We start from the raw sequence: 22,679 nt of genomic DNA on the forward strand, positions 1-22,679 counted from the left end.
ACTTGTGGATCACACACACACACGCGCACACACACATGCACACACACACTCACACGCACACACACACACACACACGTCTACCTGAGATCCGCTGGTGAACACACACGTGTCAAGGGACGCCAGTCTTTCAGCTTGATTAAACATGAGAAGTGCCGTTCATCGTTCGTCAGATAACACACACGGCTCTGGCATCCACACGTACAGCACAGCACTTACACTAGTTATCATTTAAAGGATTCTTCAACAACCACACAAACCCGACCCAGCTGTCAGCCATAACCCACGACCTTGAGCACTGACACACACAGCCGTGAACTTTGACCCTGGGAGTCACTAAATCTGCCTTCAGCATCAACAGTCAGATCCAGAAATGACACGCTTGCAGTCGCAGTGTCGCACTATCCTCGATGTGAACCCAGACTCACTGGTGTTCAGCACAGCTCTCGTCCTGGGAAATACTGTCACACCTGTGCTCAAATATCTCCAGGTTTGGGAGAGTTGCAGGTAAGAGGCAGAGAGAGAGAGAGAGATTATAATCTGCATTATAATCCTTTTTATTTTATTTATTAATCTTTGTTTACTCTATTATTATTGTTTTATGTTATCAGTATTATTATTTTTGCAATATCTATCCAAGATAATATATATATATAATACTATCCTTTTTATTTAATTTTAACTATTATTATAATTCTGTGTACTAAATGTTCTAAATCATTTTCTATGTTGTTGTGATGCTTTGGCAATACAAAATGTACTTTTTTGTCATGCCAATAAAGCTTTCTGAATTGAATTGAATTGAGAGAGAGAGAGAGAGAGAGAGAGAGAGGGAAAGAAAGAGGGACTTTTTGAACTTTTAAAACTCTTTTAATCAAACAACTAGTTAGAAGAAAGAAAAAACAAAGAACAAAAAAATAAAATAAATAAATAAATGAATAAATAGAATCACTATTTTACCAATTAAACCATAACTCTCCAAACACATTTCTCACCACAAGAGCATTTTTCACACTCCACCTTGCATCAAAAAAATCCATATTAATTGTTAATTGACAATAGGCATATTCTACAGCAACCCGGTACTTTACTAATGATTTGAACATTCCAACCAAATCAATATTTTCCCCCTCATTTTTACATGTGTGGGATTTTAGAATTGCCAACTTTGCCTGCCCTAATAGAAAGTTACCCAGAGTGCACTGTGCTTTCCATTCCTTCTTGTACTTCAAGCCCAAAATAAACAGATTTTTTGTAAACATAAACCCAAGTTCATTGAATATTTTTTCCAATAGTTCAAACAAAGGAGTTAATCTAAAACAATCAGAAAAAAAATGTAAAAAAAGTATCAAGAACATTACAAAATGGACATGCAGATGAAACCATTTCATTAAAGAGAGAGAGAGAGAGAGAGAGAGAGAGGGGGGGGGGGGGGGGGTATTTTGGCTAGAAGTGGACTATATCAGGTCTATAGTTAACCTACTCATAGCCGGACTATATCAGGTCTATAGTTAACCTACTCATAGCCGGACTATATCAGGTCTATAGTTAACCTACTCATAGCCGGACTATATCGGGTCTATAGTTAACCTACTCATAGCCGGACTATATCGGGTCTCTAGTTAACCTACTCATAGCCGGACTATATCGGGTCTGTAGTTAACCTACTCATAGCCGGACTATATCGGGTCTATAGTTAACCTACTCATAGCCGGACTATATCAGGTCTACAGTTAACCTACTCATAGCCGGACTATATCGGGTCTACAGTTAACCTACTCATAGCCGGACTATATCAGGTCTACAGTTAACCTACTCATAGCCGGACTATATCGGGTCTCTAGTTAACCTACTCATAGCCGGACTATATCGGGTCTGTAGTTAACCTACTCATAGCCGGACTATATCGGGTCTGTAGTTAACCTACTCATAGCCGGACTATATCAGGTCTCTAGTTAACCTACTCATAGCCGGACTATATCGGGTCTCTAGTTAACCTACTCATAGCCGGACTATATCAGATCTACAGTTAACCTACTCACAGCTGGACTATATCAGGTCTCTAGTTAACCTACTCATAGCTGGACTATATCGGGTCTATAGTTAACCTACTCATAGCCGGACTATATCGGGTCTCTAGTTAACCTACTCATAGCCGGACTATATCGGGTCTACAGTAAACCTACTCATAGCCGGACTATATCAGGTCTCTAGTTAACCTACTCATAGCCGGACTATATCAGGTCTACAGTAAACCTACTCATAGCCGGACTATATCGGGTCTACAGTTAACCTACTCATAGCCGGACTATATCGGGTCTATAGTTAACCTACTCATAGCTGGACTATATCGGGTCTGTAGTTAACCTACTCATAGCCGGACTATATCGGGTCTCTAGTTAACCTACTCATAGCCGGACTATATCGGGTCTACAGTAAACCTACTCATAGCCGGACTATATCGGGTCTACAGTTAACCTACTCATAGCTGGACTATATCAGGTCTCTAGTTAACCTACTCATAGCCGGACTATATCAGGTCTACAGTAAACCTACTCATAGCCGGACTATATCGGGTCTACAGTTAACCTACTCATAGCCGGACTATATCGGGTCTATAGTTAATCTACTCATAGCCGGACTATATCAGGTCTCTAGTTAACCTACTCATAGCTGGACTATATCAGGTCTCTAGTTAACCTACTCATAGCCGGACTATATCAGGTCTACAGTAAACCTACTCATAGCCGGACTATATCGGGTCTACAGTTAACCTACTCATAGCCGGACTATATCGGGTCTATAGTTAATCTACTCATAGCCGGACTATATCAGGTCTCTAGTTAATCTACTCATAGCCGGACTATATCAGGTCTACAGTAAACCTACTCATAGCCGGACTATATCAGGTCTACAGTTAACCTACTCATAGCTGGACTATATCAGGTCTCTAGTTAACCTACTCATAGCCGGACTATATCAGGTCTACAGTAAACCTACTCATAGCCGGACTATATCGGGTCTACAGTTAACCTACTCATAGCCGGACTATATCGGGTCTATAGTTAATCTACTCATAGCCGGACTATATCAGGTCTACAGTTAACCTACTCATAGCCGGACTATATCGGGTCTATAGTTAACCTACTCATAGCCGGACTATATCGGGTCTCTAGTTAACCTACTCATAGCCGGACTATATCGGGTCTCTAGTTAACCTACTCATAGCCGGACTATATCGGGTCTATAGTTAACCTACTCATAGCTGGACTATATCAGGTCTCTAGTTAACCTTCTCATAGCTGGACTATATCGGGTCTATAGTTAACCTACTCATAGCCGGACTATATCGGGTCTCTAGTTAACCTACTCATAGCCGGACTATATCGGGTCTCTAGTTAACCTACTCATAGCTGGACTATATCAGGTCTCTAGTTAACCTTCTCATAGCTGGACTATATCGGGTCTATAGTTAACCTACTCATAGCTGGACTATATCGGGTCTCTAGTTAACCTACTCATAGCCGGACTATATCGGGTCTATAGTTAACCTACTCATAGCTGGACTATATCGGGTCTCTAGTTAACCTACTCATAGCCGGACTATATCGGGTCTATAGTTAACCTACTCATAGCTGGACTATATCAGGTCTCTAGTTAACCTACTCATAGCTGGACTATATCAGGTCTCTAGTTAACCTAGATGGTGAAATGACGGTTATTGCTTGCTGGGATGTGTCTGATAGCAGAATATGTCTGCTTAAATGCTGGGTTAGCTCGAGCGTGTCAGGACTACAGATCCTCTGGGAAATCAAGACTGGGAGGAAGGCAGACTCTCAGGAACGATCCCGACTCTAAACACTGAGATCTGACATTCTGAAATGTGAAGTTTTGGACCTGCTGTAAACGGTCGGTTCTGAGAATCTGTCCTGTAATGAGATAAACGGCTTGTCTGAAGCTGTTCTTCACTAAAAGCTGTTCAGGGAAAGTAAATATTTGACCATTTCTAATAAGTTTAAGGGTCTTGTGAAGATGTTGATGAGAAATCAGGACTGTATGTGACGTGTGCTCACGAGACCATCGACACGCTGATCACAAATATTCTGTGTTGAGGTCACTTTGCAAAGAAAGACTACATGCCTGAACACATATATGTCTGCTAAATGAATAAATGTAAATGTATATTGAAACGTGCATATCTATAGACTAAACACGTAATACGCATGTGCACCATCAGCGTTTTCACAGATTCACGTTTTTGAAGTTTACACAGAGATGATAACGTTTTAAAAAATGTCAAAACTTGCACCTTGGATCTTGTTTCAAAGTTTGCGTTCTCGAGCTCCAAACACTGTTGTGTAAATGAACGGCCAGAACGCATTAAAAGTTTCTGTTTTCTGTTAGAATGGTGTCGTGTTAGCGGCCCCTAATGGCTTGTTTCCACTGACCAGTACGGTACAGTACGGTACGCAATTATTTCGGTTTCCACTGTCAAAAGTTGTGAAGGGTACCAAAATGCCGAACCGTGCCATACCACTTTTTCGGTTCCCTTCCGTTCTAGTTCCTAGCACAGTGGTACAGTACTTTTTTTATATACAGTTGAAATATAATAATACTGTTATTGTGTCACGAAATGTAGTTTTAAGAGTTTTCCAGGCGAGAATGTAGTTGTTTAAAGCTCAAATCTGTGGTTTATTTATAAAGATTTATGAAAATTTGATCCAGGTTGTGAGATCCAGGCGATCACCGGGCGCTCATGTACCCCGCCTGGAACAGCCTTTCCTCGGCTAGTCGTTCTGACGTTTGCCGCTGACTCTGGCGTCTCTGTAGTGGTTAAACATGAGATATAATTCGACTTGTGTATATCTAACGGCGATTTTTGGTCTTGTGAATCTATAATTTGTTCCCTGGCCAATCGTTTTGGCTGAGGGCTAAGTGAAGTTTCATAACGTTATATATTTAAGCTATTTAACTTTACCATTGTAACGTAAGAGTGCTGACTTGGTATGTTTGACTGAATTGTTTGCTTTGTTTCTTATCGTATAGCTTCTTGTACCTTTTACTTATACTTTTATAATGGCTATTATTGATAAAACTGAAATTTAACAAAAAGAGACTGGGTTGAGTTTTGTCATTTTTAATATCGTTACAGTGAAGATGATCAGAGTACAAATGCACATATTGCCTGAACCATATTAATAAGTTTAATATTTTTAAAATTTAAACGAAAAGAGGCAGGGTTGTGTTTTATATTTCGTTTTGTTATAAATAGGCTAACCTTACATGCAGTGAATATAATCAATGCACGTTGCCTGAACCACATTTGGCTATCATGTTTAAGATTTCTTTAAATGAAAATGAAAAGAGGCACTGTGGTGTTTTATAACATATTTTGTTTTATTGTTGCCTAAAATATACATACAGAGATAACTGGAGTAGCAGAGCGAGCTGAGTGATGAAGAATTACCGGACTCGGGAGTCATTCTCCTGAGCTGGACTTGGCAAGTCCGAACTTTGTGTTCTTGCTATTGAGAAACGCCTGATGTCGGCGCTTGGCTTCTTGTGACAAACACGCCGAGAAGCAAGAACAAGATCTGCTGCATGTCATCCATTGTTCTTTAATATGTGCGAAAATGACGTCGATCGCTTCTTTCCGGCAGAGGCTACACCACACCTATCAAGTAAGGGAACTGTTGGCGGTGGAAATGCTAGCCGGATCAGGGTTTACCGTACCGTGCCGTACCGTACCGTACCGCTCAGTGGAAACCAGCCATAATGATCTTTACAACGGAAGTGAATCAATCAAAACTAACTTTAGCTGGACAATAACTTTATTCTAGATCTGCTGTAAAGCCCAAACAATCTCTGTTACTTTAATTTCCTATTATCACTGTAAAGCTGCTATGAAATGTAATATAAAAAAAAAGAAGAAAAAAAGCGCTATATAAATGAAGGTGACTTAAAACAGAGAAATCTGCAACAGTTTTAGATCTTACATGATGTTTTAGTGCTGGAGAAATGCGCTGCTGCTGCAAGCTATCGAAGGATTGTTTTTCACAGAATTATCAGTTTAAACACGTCCAGGCTATATTCAGGCTATTAAAAGTACAGTTTTGAGTGATGAATAATTTACCGTCCTTCACACCAATGATCTCAACATACAGCATGATATAAAGCTATTGTGGATCCAACAATGCGGGAGAGTTTGTCTTAGTTTAACAGCTGAAGAAGAGCATCTTCAACGAGGAAGAGGAGGAGAGCCTTTCTTACTTCACTGCTGTATTTATGATCAGTCAATATACATTAACATTTGCGTTTAATGCCGTCGGGAAAAGCTCAACATCTTTGACTGTCACATTCTTTCACAGTAAAAAGGTCCTGCTCTGTTCAGCGTTCGTTTCTTGGACGTATTCAATGAACAGTTTACAAAAATACAAGCTTTTCACTGGCTCTTTTCCCTCAGGACACAATTATTTCCAGCAGCTCATTATGTTTGTGCTGGACAGGATCTCCGTGTTTCTGGAGGAATATCTGTGAACACTGACACAAGCTTTCAGATACACACGGGTTATTCTGCAGAAGAGTGTTTTAATGTTTAATATTTACTCACACAGTGGAAACGGACATATAAATGAATGATTCTGCTCACTTTGGGGTGCCATGTTTGATTAGATTATCTCACACTGCGCATGTCTGCAGTGCTCGCGAAGATCACTAGCGCCATCTGCCGGTCACTTCCGGTTCAGGTTTCAGTCACACAGTTCCGTATAACAACATAGGAAATTATTTTTAGGATAAAATAGCCAAGTAGTCCATAGTTTCACTACAGTACAGCTAATTTAATGGCTAGCATGTTTATAGCATAGGCTAAAAACAATGCAAAATTAAATGGTAACACTTTACAATTAGTTAACATGAACTAACAATGAAAAATACTTCTACAGCATTTATTTATCTTATGTAATGTTAATTTCAACATTTACTAATACATTATTAAAATCAAAAGTCGTATTATTTAATGAACCTGAGCTGACATGATCATCAACACAAGTTTTGTATGAACTAACATTAACAGATGAATAAATAGGCCACTGTAACTAATGTGTTGCTCATTGTTAGTCAATGCATTAACTAATGTAACCTTAAAGTGTTTAATGCAAATTAAACCAATTAATTACAAATAATTATCATATTTTCACACTCTTTATAAATACAGCTTAATTAGGAATGACACTACCTTCATATTTCTTTGTTTTCTTCACACATTCATCTCAGACTATTTTCTCCTAGTAAACAAGAAGTTAACCTAACCTTTGAAGAAAAAAAGTCAGGCAACTGACTTTTTAATAAAAATCTTTTATTAAACTTTTATTAAACAGGCAACTTAACTTTTTAATTAAAAATAATAAAAATCATTTTCACACAATTTAAAACTGTTTATGATTAGTTACCTCTTTGTTTCACCAATCATCTCAGTGTTCAAATCAAATCCATGACTGAGGCGTTATTGTTAAAATTGATAATGCAGCACTCAAAACAACTCCGCGTGTCGGAGCGCGCATGCGCACTTTCAGGTTCGTTCTGGGTGACGTCACACGCAGGGCGGGGCCACAAGCAGGTGTACTCCACAGGTGTATTTTACAGGTGTAAAGAAGAATAGATGCCAGTCGAGAAAGAGTGTGTGTGCAGGTTCGCGATGGGCTGCGCCGCGTTACTCGTCCTCGGACTCGCGTTCGACATCATCGGGTTCGCTTTGCTTTTACTCGGGATTTTTGCCAATCTGCGAGTGGAAGGAATATTTTACGGAGACTTTCTAATCTATTCTGGCTCATTAATAGTTTTCCTCAGTCTTTTCTGGTGGATCATGTGGTACACGGGGAACATCAAGGTTTCCTATGAGGATCTAGAGAAGAGGAGATTTGATAACTTTGTGCACTGGGCGAGCAAACTCTCCGAGCGGCTGTCCGACACCGGGAAGAAGAGCACGGATCCCGGGAAGAGCTCGCTGACGCATCACGCCCCGACGCGGATCACCTGGGGAAACTCGGGAATCGTAAACGAGGCTTATGAGCGAAGTTCTGAGGAGAAGAAGCTGGAGATGGAGATCCTGAGGAACCCCGGGATGATCGGGAAGCTGGAGCGGATCTGACAGGAACCGGTGCGTTTACATGCACAACTTTTGCTTCAATCGGATTGAATTCATTCCGATTGATGAATCTGAGCGTAGTGTTTACATGAACGCTAAACATGTGATCGGGGTGATGTGTGTGTTTATGTTTATGTCACAAGCTTCGAAATGAATGCAGGATTATTGTACAATTTTACAAAAAGTTTGTCTTTTTTTTTTCTTCTTCATAATTTATCAGTTAATGCATCATAACTGCGGTTGCCTGGACTCATCAGTGTTTCTGCTGTTCTCTCTCCACAGGAGCTTCTCTGGACCCAGACGGTTTTTAACCAAACCTTCACATTTGGACTGGTTGAGAAATGAAGTCATTCATCAGGGAAAAGTTTTTAATTTCATGCATTTCTATGAGCACTTTATACATGTTTTATGTTTTTGTACTTTTAACGTGTTAATACTTAAAGATATTTCACATTTTATACATTTCATTCTTTATGAAATAAAGAGTGGTCAGAAAATGATTAATTTGGCCAGTTTCTTGGTTTTGGTATTTTTCATGGAGAAACACTTTAATTCTGAACCGTGGAAAATCACTGGTTTTAATTCATACCTTAAAGTTGTACAGCTTTTCCAGTATTTGAACTGTGTTGAAACAAGCATTTTGAATATGCCTCTGCAAACTTTCATTAGGGCCGAAGTCTGAGAGACCCTGATCGCCAGAAACCAGTGGCTCTCGTTCCTCACGGACCGGCGAGTGTTTACAGCAAACGTCTCAGTGAAGCCTAGAGAAAGTCAACTGAAGAATACAAGAACTGTAAATGTAAAACCTGCTGGACAAACACAAGAGCGTAGAGAAAGACACACCCTGCTATTGTGTGTGTGGATATTTGAGCCATTAAATATTGGAGTCTTTCACAATCACAGCAAACAGACGATGAGGGAAAGTACAGGAACACTGGGAACGGCTCATGGAAACGTTGTTTGAGAGTGACATTACAATCCATCACAACAGACATACTGATATATCACTATACGAGTATTAACCAGAACAATCATTAGTAATTGATAAAAATACTTCCTAAATTGTAACAGTGAAACAAGCTTTTTATGTAAAACTGCTTATGAAAAGTGCTAAACAGAATCCAATCGTGCGGTGACGTATGAACTCCGCCATCGGACAGCCGCTCCTGGCCAGCTCGGACACGCATGATTACGACTCGAGTCGTTCAGACGGACAGCGGTCCGACGCCTGGATCTTCAGATCAGGGAAACACTCTTCATCATCTCCAGGATCCTTTAATGAGGCACATCATCGCTACAAAATCACATGTAACTCGTCAGCTAATCGAAAAAACATCTGAAAGCTTAGAAACGTACAGATGAAAATAAACAGGCCTAACCATTTCAGTCATAACTCAAATGACAATAATTAACATTGTGTCATTTCATCACTTCTGTTTAACAGTGAGTGACGCAGTTACTGCAGTTTCTGTCAACAAATGAATTGCACAATCTTTATCCAGAAATCAGTTCTTTGTTTCCAGCAGCAACCTGGAGAGAAAAGTGTATTTCACAATCAATCATTCATATCCTTAATGTTTTTCTGTTCTGCTCTTTGACTTCACAGGAGTCGAAGCCTTTACAGTGTTAGGGACCGTTCCTGAACACTCGGCTCGGCTCCGGCTAGGACTCGGTTCATGTCATAGATATATACACTAGATGTCGCCTTGGCTACGGCAGTTCATTGGAACGATGGTGTCAATAGAGCCGCCATCTTGGAACGGCTCCTCCTCTTTAATGCATCAGCGTCAATGTAGGCAAAGGTCTAACGGAAATAAAATCACCATAAATTGTCATGAATGCGATTTTCTAGTTTTTTTTGGTTCGTTCCAACGGTCAGACATGTATTTATCATTGAGTCCAGAGAGAATTTAAGGGTTTTGATATTAAGATAATCTACTTCTTTTTCAAAATATAATGCATAGTGCTAGTAGGCCTAAGTTTATTAGTCACATTCTTCCACTTGAGTAAACTTAGAATGAACTATCGCTACTTTTTTTTATATATATATTTTAATGATCACAATTAAAGTTTTAATTTTATTAAATTGAACAAGCGCAACATTCAGCATTCAATCAAATATTCTAAGAGATGTATTATTAATAATAATGTTATTTCAACATATCTCGTTATTTCGACAATGTGTGTGCGTGCAACAAGCAAGATGTGCATTTGTAAATCCGGTGCATTGTTTTTATTAATAAACTAGTGTTTTCTGTGTCAGTTGCAAAGATGAAGTTGACGATCGCCATATTCGTAGTGAACGCGCCTATAGAGAGAAATGCACATAATGGATCAGATAATCGGAGAGTAGCCTTTTTCTTTTCGTTTTGAATTATTTCATTTAAAGACATTTCAAGCTTTGTATATTTGATGTATTTCTCATGTCTGTGTGAGGCATACACTGAGTTTCAGTTAAGTTAGGATGAGATGCGCTCCAGTTAACGTGCAATGCAAGGGACCGCGCGGGGGCCTCCATGATTATATTGTCTGCTATATTTGCTTATTATTTATTAAATACAGGCAATTGGTTGATGAAAAATTGATTAAAATTAAGATACAATTTATACAAAACGAAATTTCCTTTAAAGAAAGGTTTTCTACAAAACAAAACTTAATGAAGTGGTCAAAATCATGTCTGACCCACTCCATGTCTCTCGATTGCGCATCCTATCTTACTCGTGCCGTTCACTTTTCATAAATCAACATAAATGAAAAAAAAAATAACATAATATTTTAACAAATATGAAACTAAATGCGCTTTTTTAATGGCTACAACAGTATAGTAGGCCTACAGACTCTCTATTTGTACAAATTGCTGCACATTCATTTAATTCTGAATTTTGCACACATAAGTTGAAAGACATTTGTTCAAATCAAGTTCACGGATAATTGTGCATGCATTTATTAATCATTATGATACTAAAATCATAAAGTAGGCTATGCTATGTACAAAAAAATCAGATGAGCCCAGAATACAGTTTAATTACACGTTAAGCATTTTCCTCCTATAGAAAACCATTATAAGAACACTTAATGTGGCTTAATGCAGATTAGAATGTTCCCTTATTATGTCGAAATAACGAGATATGTTGAAATAACGACTTAATATCTCGAAATAAGATAAGTTTTCTTTTTTTCTTCAAAATGCGGTTCAGGGCTTCCATAGAATACAGCCTGAATGTAATTGCTTCCAGAAATTATTTTTGGGGGTGCTATCGGGGTGCTTTGGTCTTTCTTGGGGGTGCTGAAGCTCCTGCTAGCCCCTCCCTAGCGCCGCCCATGACTATACATGTTAATTTAAACATTTAAATTGTATTGGTTTATTAAATATGATACACAAAGTAATTTGCAGGTGGAAGCAAATCCAAAATTTGAGAGGAACATAATGTGAAAGTTAGATAGTTGGTGCCAAAGACCGTTTCATCTTTTCTTTATTCCTGTCCCGCAATACTTTTGCCACATTAAATAAGTACACTGTTTTTTTCCATTAAAAGGTTTGAGTACAATCGGTAAAAAATCAAAAGTTAGGAACAACACAGCCAAAAGTGGGTATTGAGGATCAACTCCTGCATATTGTACATTTTAAACACGGGTTATTTCAAATAATATCTAATATCTACATTCACAGCTCATTTTCTGTGCGAGAATCACAGTTAATTTTCTTCCTCCAAGCAGAGAAATGTACACTGAACTTATAAAAAACAACTTGACTACTACCATCCACACAGTAAATGTAATCCCTTGCTGTCTGGTTTTTAGATTTCGTTCGTGTGAACATCCATACGCAGCACAAAAGTCCGGCATCATCCATGAATTCGAAGTACAGACGGAGATAACAGCGTTACCTAGCTACTTCCTATGACAAGACCCCTGTTCCAAGATGGCGGCGGTTTTGACGCATGTTTAGAACCCCAAGGCGACATCTAGTGTATATATCTATGGGTTCATGTTTGGTCAAGGACTTCTTCCCTTATTTCTGTCAAGTTCCCCCATGAGGAAGGTTTGATCATCGGCGCCATCTAGAGACACACAGCAGCAACTCACTCACACACACACCACTGAAGTTATGGAGCTTTAATTTAATTTATAAAAAAAATGCATATACCCACTGAAGCCGAACAACATCTACCACTTATTTTTCCTTGTGGAACATGTTCCATCCGTGTAGACTTTCAGTTGTTTGAACAGAATAAAATAATATTATTAACAGGCAAAGAGACAACTTCAACACAAAGATAACAAACACAGCCAACGACATCTCCAATATAAAAGGAAAACAACGGGGAGGAAAGGAAGTATTAGAAACGAAAGGTAAGTGCAGTAATGATCCCAATTGTATAAAATATTATTTAGCATTTTTTTTCCTTCCATCTTTCGTCAGGAATCGAATCGGGCACAGCACATTTTCTCAACACGTTCATGCAAGATGATATATTTTAACAAAGTACAAATGGAAATATATCTATCTCATAGGTTATTGGTTAAAATATGAAAAAAGAGGATGCGAGTAAACATCATTTTGATCTGATGTAATAGAGAGTAACTCAAACCCTCAATAGTGTTTCTTTTCTTCTGAAAAAATAAAAATATGAATGAAGTGAATACATTCATTTCCATGACCACAAGTCCACGTCTTTAAAAAGAAAACGGGAAAAAGTTGTTGTTGAGTATTTGTGCCTCGGGAAACACACACAAATAAGATCCTAAAGTACACATACGACAAAGTACTGCATATCTACTCAAGACTGCATTGGCTGGACGTGGAGGCTAGCTGCCATGATTCTGGAGAAACCGGCACACGTTCCCTTTCCCAAGGGAAGAGCGCTCGGCTTTCCCATGCGTGAGTGTGAAGCGGACACTGTGAGAGCTAATCGGTCTTAGCGAGGTTTGGCGAGTCCGTTTCTGACTGTGAATGTTCGGGATCTCTGGGAACGGAGAACACACGTCTGATACACATGCGTGACAATTACATAAACATCTACGTCGTCGTCATCGGCTGCTTGTTCAGGGTTCAGGGTTCAGGGCTCGTCCACGATCAGCCCGAGCTTCTCCGCTGGGTTACGCCAGACAGGAACAACAATACGCTTCATTCTGTGACTTCAAGTAGGCTATATGAGTATATGAGTGTGCATATATCTGTGAGTGCTGACCAGAGCCGCTTCTCTCTTCATCTCACCTCAGTGTTGGCACCTGGGGTTCAGGAACGGGTGACGAGGTGCCGGCGGGAGAACGGGGTCAGAGGTCAGGAGACGATGGTCTAGTCGGCGTGGGTCTGCTGGTCTCTCTCCGCTGGGATGGAGTCGGTCTTGACCCGTTTGGGTTCGGGCTGCTGGTCCGGCTCTCCGTTCTGGCGTTTGGTGGGGAGGGAGGCCGAGGCCGAGGCGTGCGTCGCTAGCATGTGCAGCGGACTCGCTGAGGACCAGACATTAGCATTAGCAAAGCGCTCCGCTGCATTAAAGGCATAGTTCACCCAAAAATGAAAATTAGCCCATGATTTACTCTCCCTCAAGTCATCCGAGGTGTCTCCACCTTATTCCTATGCATTATGGGTGTGACTTCCGTTAAGCTGTAAACACTCAGTGAAAAGGCTAGCTCTTGAACACAATACGTTAAAAAAGTGTCACAATGAGATGACATTAATCTACTCACCCTTCAACCATCGAACATTAAAAGGAAGTTTATAAGTGTAAAAACATCAAGATATTTCAGCAGACCAAATTACGTCCACAGCAATAACGGACGGGTTAAATATCACTGTAGTAATATATATCTGTATTATGTAACTTATGTTGCATTAATCAAAAATGTTCATTAACTTCAGCATTACGAGATACTATTTCAAAGTGATTTCCGTCATTCTGACAGATCATAAATTGCATTTACCTGTGAAAACAAACCTGGAAAGAGACGTGAGGATTTGAGGAGAATAACGAGATTCTTCGTGCATTCCAGTGAATTATTAATGGAATGTATCGTAAATTAAATTTGGGAGAACAGACCACAAATGTGCAGAATATGTTGTTCTTTTTCATACTTTTACAGTGGATTGCAAAGGGAAAAAAGAAAATAATCACGAGGAAAAGAAAGCAGCGACTGAAAAGAGCTCTTGCCATAGATATTCTTGTTATAACATGTGTCACGTTGAAATACCAAGTATAACGTTATTCTCATGATGTCTGAAAATAAATCATGAAGGAAGATTGACAGCTCATCCAGTCAGACTGACGGTCAGCTTTATTTGTAGGGCAAACTTATGATTTGAAAAGATTAATTTCAGCCTTTTTGAATTGAAGTTCCCCAAACCGGAAGTGCCTCCCATAATTCAAAACACAGTGAGCTCGTCAGGAATAAGGTGGATATGACATTCTTCTGTCAGACGGATACAATCAGAGTTATATTAAAAAATGTCCTGGCTCTTCCAAGCTTTATAATGGCAGTGAATGGGCATATTTTTTTTGGAAGTCCATCAAAGTGCATCTGTCCCTATTCTATGCACTTTTATGATGGACAGATGCACTTTTATGATGGACAGATGGACAGATGCACTTTTATGATGGACAGATGCACTTTTATGATGGACAGATGCACCGATGGACAGATGCACTTTTATGATGGACAGATGCACCGATGGACAGATGCACTTTTATGATGGACAGATGCACTTTTATGATGGACAGATGCACTTTTATGATGGACAGATGCACTTTTATGATGGATAGATGCACTTTTATGATGGACAGATGCACCGATGGACAGATGCACTTTTATGATGGACAGATGCACTTTTATGATGGACAGATGCACTTTTATGATGGACAGATGCACTTTTATCATGGATAGATGCACTTTTATGATGGATAGATGCACTTTTATCATGGATAGATGCACTTTTATGATGGACATATGCACTTTTATGATGGATAGATGCACTTTTATGATGGACAGATGCACTTTTATGATGGACAGATGCACTTTTATGATGGACAGATGCACTTTTATGATGGACAGATGCACTTTTATGATGGACAGATGCACCGATGGACAGATGCACTTTTATGATGGACAGATGCACTTATATGATGGATAGATGCACTTTTATCATGGATAGATGCACTTTTATGATGGATAGATGCACTTTTATCATGGATAGATGCACTTTTATCATGGATAGATGCACTTTTATGATGATAGATGCACTTTTATGATGGACATATGTACTTTTATGATGGATAGATGCACTTTTATGATGGACAGATGCACTTTTATGATGGACAGATGCACTTTTATGATGGACAGATGCACTTTTATGATGGATAGATGCACTTTTATCATGGATAGATGCACTTTTATGATGGATAGATGCACTTTTATCATGGATAGATGCACTTTTATGATGGACATATGCACTTTTATGATGGATAGATGCACTTTTATGATGGACAGATGCACTTTTATGATGGACAGATGCACTTTTATGATGGACAGATGCACTTTTATGATGGACAGATGCACCGATGGACAGATGCACTTTTATGATGGACAGATGCACTTATATGATGGATAGATGCACTTTTATCATGGATAGATGCACTTTTATGATGGATAGATGCACTTTTATCATGGATAGATGCACTTTTATGATGATAGATGCACTTTTATGATGGACATATGCACTTTTATGATGGATAGATGCACTTTTATGATGGACAGATGCACTTTTATGATGATAGATGCACTTTTATGATGGACATATGCACTTTTATGATGGATAGATGCACTTTTATGATGGACAGATGCACTTTTATGATGGATAGATGCACTTTTATGATGGACAGATGCACTTTTATGATGGACAGATGCACTTTTATGATGGACAGATGCACTATAATGATGGACAGATGCACTTTTATGATGGACAGATGCACCGATGGACAGATGCACTTTTATGATGGATAGATGCACTTTTATGATGGACAGATGCACTTTTATGATGGACAGATGCACTTTTATGATGGATAGATGCACTTTTATGATGGACAGATGCACTATAATGATGGACAGATGCACTTTTATGATGGATAGATGCACTATAATGATGGACAGATGCACTTTTATGATGGATAGATGCACTTTTATGGACTTAAAACAGAAACGGCTATTCACTGCCATTATAAAGCTTGGTAGAGCCAGGACATTTTTTAATATAACTCTGATTGTATTCGTCTGACAGAAGAATGTCATATACACCTAGGATGACTTGAGGGCGAGTAAATCATGGGCTAATTTCATTTTCAGGTGAACTAACACTTTAACCCTTGAAGGGAAGTGAGGAGAGATGTTGTGAGACGACAGAAAGAGCGTCTCTGAACCAGAGGTTGTTTACAGCTGGTGTTGAGAAGCGGTTCAGTCGAGCGGATCACAAGTGGACGACGCTAAAATACAGGAGTAAATGGGTCTAAACGTTTTGAACTTGTCCACTTTCATGCACTTCCAGAGGTAGTTGAACATTCGACCGGATTGATTTTGCAGTGTAGACGCTCATGTGGTCTAATGTGTTCAAACAGCCACTAAAGACGCCTCCTCTCCGTCTACTGACCAGGCATCCCGAAAGCATCGTTAGCCAACTATAGTCACAAGTTCTGCTGTTATCAGCAGTTCAACGAGTCGGTATTTCCCGAAACCATCGTTCCAACAAACATTCGCAAACAGCATCGCAGAGTTGTGTGTGTGAGCGACAGATCTCGACCTGTGCTTAGAAGAAGAGTTTCTAGTTTGCATGACATGTGGACTCAATAAATCCTGATCTTGAGCAAAATAACCAAGCTGACATTCAGAGCAATCTGTGTCTTTAATTTAGAATACATACAAATGTCATTTACGTCTTTTAGTTCGTCGAGAGATTTAAAGCGTAGTTTCTGAAGAGTGTGCATGTGTGAACGAGCTCTAGTGTGTAAGAACGAGTCTATGATTGAATCTGGAAATAAAGCAGAAATAGTCCTCAGATGCCATGTTCATCATTTATAGCCAAACATCTCGCATTAATTAGACCTGAAACAGATTCATTAACAGTAGTTATTACTCCAACACCTGCTGACATCATCAACCAACGTGGCTGAACGACCAATTTGTGATAATATGGTTTCGGGAAACAGTCGAGACTAACAAGTGGATTTCTTCAACGATGTATCGCACTATAGTAGTGAAGCAGGAGTTACAGCGCTGTACGGGAAACACACTCCAGCGCGGGAACATTATGGGAAAAGCGCTAGTCAGACGGGATTTAAACTCAGCTGAAAACGTCCCAAGCACAATGTTCTCTCAGCGTTCCTGATCTCACACACACTCTCAGCGTTCCTGATCTCACACACACTCTCAGCGTTCCTGATCTCTCACACACTCTCAGCGTTCCTGATCTCACACACACTCTCAGCGTTCCTGATCTCTCACACACTCTCAGCGTTCCTGATCTCTCACACACACTCAGCGTTCCTGATCTCTCACACACACACACTCTCAGCGTTCCTGATCTCACACACACTCTCAGCGTTCCTGATCTCACACACACACTCTCAGCGTTCCTGATCTCACACACACTCTCAGCGTTCCTGATCTCTCACACACTCTCAGCGTTCCTGATCTCTCACACACTCTCAGCGTTCCTGATCTCTCACACACACTCAGCGTTCCTGATCTCTCACACACACACACTCTCAGCGTTCCTGATCTCACACACACTCTCAGCGTTCCTGATCTCACACACACACTCTCAGCGTTCCTGATCTCACACACACTCTCAGCGTTCCTGATCTCACACACACTCTCAGCGTTCCTGATCTCTCACACACTCTCAGCGTTCCTGATCTCACACACACTCTCAGCGTTCCTGATCTCTCACACACTCTCAGCGTTCCTGATCTCTCACACACACTCAGCGTTCCTGATCTCTCACACACACACACTCTCAGCGTTCCTGATCTCACACACACTCTCAGCGTTCCTGATCTCACACACACACTCTCAGCGTTCCTGATCTCACACACACTCTCAGCGTTCCTGATCTCTCACACACTCTCAGCGTTCCTGATCTCTCACACACACTCAGCGTTCCTGATCTCTCACACACACACACTCTCAGCGTTCCTGATCTCTCACACACACTCTCAGCGTTCCTGATCTCACACACACTCTCAGCGTTCCTGATCTCTCACACACTCTCAGCGTTCCTGATCTCTCACACACACTCAGCGTTCCTGATCTCTCACACACACACACTCTCAGCGTTCCTGATCTCACACACACACACTCTCAGCGTTCCTGATCTCACACACACACTCTCAGCGTTCCTGATCTCACACACACTCTCAGCGTTCCTGATCTCTCACACACTCTCAGCGTTCCTGATCTCTCACACACTCTCAGCGTTCCTGATCTCTCACACACTCTCAGCGTTCCTGATCTCTCACACACACTCAGCGTTCCTGATCTCTCACACACACACACTCTCAGCGTTCCTGATCTCACACACACTCTCAGCGTTCCTGATCTCACACACACTCTCAGCGTTCCTGATCTCTCACACGCTCTCAGCGTTCCTGATCTCTCACACACTCTCAGCATTCCTGACCTCTCACACACTCTCAGCGTTCCTGATCTCTCACACACACTCTCAGCGTTCCTGATCTCTCACACACTCTCAGCGTTCCTGATCTCTCACACACACTCTCAGCGTTCCTGATCTCTCACACACACACACACACTCTCAGCGTTCCTGATCTCACACACACTCTCAGCGTTCCTGATCTCTCACACACACTCTCAGCGTTCCTGATCTCTCACACACACACACACACTCTCAGCGTTCCTGATCTCACACACACTCTCAGCGTTCCTGATCTCACACACACTCTCAGCGTTCCTGATCTCTCACACACTCTCAGCGTTCCTGATCTCTCACACACACTCTCAGCGTTCCTGATCTCTCACACACTCTCAGCGTTCCTGATCTCTCACACACACTCTCAGCGTTCCTGATCTCTCACACACACACACTCTCAGCGTTCCTGATCTCTCACACACACACACTCTCAGCGTTCCTGATCTCTCACACACACACACTCAGCATTCCTGATCTCACACACTCAGCATTCCTGATCTCACACACTCAGCATTCCTGATCTCACACACACTCTCAGCGTTCCTGATCTCACACACACTCTCAGCGTTCCTGATCTCTCACACACACACTCTCAGCGTTCCTGATCTCTCACTCACACACACACACACACTCTCAGCGTTCCTGATCTCACACACACTCTCAGCGTTCCTGATCTCTCACACACACACACTCTCAGCGTTCCTGATCTCTCACACACTCTCAGCGTTCCTGATCTCTCACACACACTCTCAGCGTTCCTGATCTCTCACACACACACTCTCAGCGTTCCTGATCTCTCACACACACTCTCAGCGTTCCTGATCTCTCACACACACTCTCAGCGTTCCTGATCTCACACACACTCTCAGCGTTCCTGATCTCACACACACTCTCAGCATTCCTGATCTCTCTCACACACACACTCTCAGTGTTCCTGATCTCACACACACTCTCAGCATTCCTGATCTCTCACACACACACACACTCTCAGCGTTCCTGATCTCTCACACACTCTCAGTGTTCCTGATCTCTCACACACACACTCTCAGCATTCCTGATCTCACACACACTCTCAGCGTTCCTGATCTCTCACACACACACACTCTGTGTTCCTGATCTCTCACACACACACACACACACTCTCAGTGTTCCTGATCTCACACACACACACACACACTCTCTCAGCGTTCCTGATCTCACACACACACACACACTCTCAGTGTTCCTGATCTCACACACACTCTCAGCATTCCTGATCTCTCACACACACACTCTCAGCGTTCCTGATCTCTCACACACACTCTCAGCGTTCCTGATCTCTCACACACACACACACACACACACTCTCAGCGTTCCTGATCTCTCACACACACACACTCTCAGCGTTCCTGATCTCTCACACACTCTCAGCGTTCCTGATCTCTCACACACACACTCTCAGCGTTCCTGATCTCACACACACACTCAGCATTCCTGATCTCTCACACACACACACACACTCAGCATTCCTGATCTCTCACACACACACACACACACACTCTCAGCGTTCCTGATCTCACACACACTCTCAGCGTTCCTGATCTCTCACACACACACACACTCAGCGTTCCTGATCTCTCACACACACTCTCAGCGTTCCTGATCTCTCACACACACACACACTCTCAGCATTCCTGATCTCTCACACACACTCACAGCGTTCCTGATCTCTCACACACACACACACACACACTCAGCATTCCTGATCTCTCACACACACTCTCAGCGTTCCTGATCTCTCACACACACACACACACACACACACTCTCAGCATTCCTGATCTCTCACACACACTCTCAGCGTTCCTGATCTCTCACACACACACACACACACACACACACACACACTCTCAGTGTTCCTGATCTCTCACACACACACACACACACACACACACTCTCAGCGTTCCTGATCTCACACACACACACACACTCTGTGTTCCTGATCTCTCACACACACACACTCTCAGCGTTCCTGATCTCACACACACACACACACTCTCAGTGTTCCTGATCTCACACACACTCTCAGCATTCCTGATCTCTCACACACACACTCTCAGCGTTCCTGATCTCTCACACACACTCTCAGCGTTCCTGATCTCTCACACACACACACTCTCAGCATTCCTGATCTCACACACACACTCAGCATTCCTGATCTCTCACACACATACACACACACACACACACTCAGCATTCCTGATCTCTCACACACTCTCAGCGTTCCTGATCTCTCACACACACACACTCTCAGCGTTCCTGATCTCTCACACACTCTCAGCGTTCCTGATCTCTCACACACACACTCTCAGCGTTCCTGATCTCACACACACACTCAGCATTCCTGATCTCTCACACACACACTCAGCATTCCTGATCTCTCACACACACACACACACTCTCAGCGTTCCTGATCTCACACACACTCTCAGCGTTCCTGATCTCTCACACACACACTCAGCGTTCCTGATCTCTCACACACACTCTCAGCGTTCCTGATCTCTCACACACACACACACTCTCAGCATTCCTGATCTCTCACACACACACACACACTCAGCATTCCTGATCTCTCACACACACTCTCAGCGTTCCTGATCTCTCACACACACACACACACACACACACACACTCAGCATTCCTGATCTCTCACACACACTCTCAGCGTTCCTGATCTCTCACACACACACACACTCTCAGCATTCCTGATCTCTCACACACACTCTCAGCGTTCCTGATCTCTCACACACACACACACACTCAGCATTCCTGATCTCTCACACACTCTCAGCGTTCCTGATCTCTCACACACACACTCTCAGCATTCCTGATCTCTCACACACACTCTCAGCGTTCCTGATCTCTCACACACACACACACACACACACACACACTCAGCATTCCTGATCTCTCACACACACTCTCAGCGTTCCTGATCTCTCACACACACTCTCAGCGTTCCTGATCTCTCACACACACTCTCAGCGTTCCTGATCTCTCACACACACTCTCAGCGTTCCTGATCTCTCACACACACTCTCAGCGTTCCTGATCTCTCACACACTCTCAGCGTTCCTGATCTCTCACACACACTCTCAGCGTTCCTGATCTCTCACACACACACACTCTCAGCATTCCTGATCTCTCACACACACACTCTCAGCATTCCTAATCTCTCACACACACTCTCAGCGTTCCTGATCTCTCACACACACACACACACACACACTCTCAGCGTTCCTGATCTCTCACACACACACACTCTCAGCGTTCCTGATCTCTCACACACTCTCAGCGTTCCTGATCTCTCACACACACACTCTCAGCGTTCCTGATCTCACACACACACTCAGCATTCCTGATCTCTCACACACACACACACACTCAGCATTCCTGATCTCTCACACACACACACACACACACTCTCAGCGTTCCTGATCTCACACACACTCTCAGCGTTCCTGATCTCTCACACACACACACACTCAGCGTTCCTGATCTCTCACACACACTCTCAGCGTTCCTGATCTCTCACACACACACACACTCTCAGCATTCCTGATCTCTCACACACACTCACAGCGTTCCTGATCTCTCACACACACACACACACACACTCAGCATTCCTGATCTCTCACACACACTCTCAGCGTTCCTGATCTCTCACACACACACACACACACACACACTCTCAGCATTCCTGATCTCTCACACACACTCTCAGCGTTCCTGATCTCTCACACACACACACACACACACACACACACACACTCTCAGTGTTCCTGATCTCTCACACACACAC

The 22,679-nt window shown here is 42.0% G+C and overlaps 1 protein-coding gene across 3 annotated transcripts in view; it reads right to left on the reverse strand.

Annotated features, from left to right (window-relative positions):
- Positions 1 to 8,497: 8,497 nt before the first annotated feature.
- The window catches only part of foxk2a (forkhead box K2a), a 29,497-nt gene continuing 15,315 nt past the window's right edge, over positions 8,498 to 22,679 (reverse strand). Inside the window, exons 9-10 of one of the 3 annotated variants that reach the window (XR_014609040.1) lie at positions 13,362 to 13,597; positions 8,498 to 8,918 (exon numbers count right to left, since the gene is read on the reverse strand). Coding sequence is in view for 1 of the 3 variants with exons in the window: in XM_084135634.1 (XP_083991760.1) it covers positions 13,443 to 13,597 (155 nt within the window). In the remaining 2 variants the exon portion in view is untranslated. Of the gene's footprint in view, positions 8,919 to 9,320; positions 9,438 to 12,244; positions 13,598 to 22,679 lie in introns of those variants that run through there. The other 2 variants (XR_014609041.1, XM_084135634.1) reach the window with 2 other exon arrangements.

The sequence above is a fragment of the Abramis brama genome (assembly GCF_963993115.1).
Source record: "Abramis brama genome assembly, chromosome: 14".
NCBI classification, from domain to species: Eukaryota; Metazoa; Chordata; class Actinopteri; order Cypriniformes; family Leuciscidae; genus Abramis; species Abramis brama.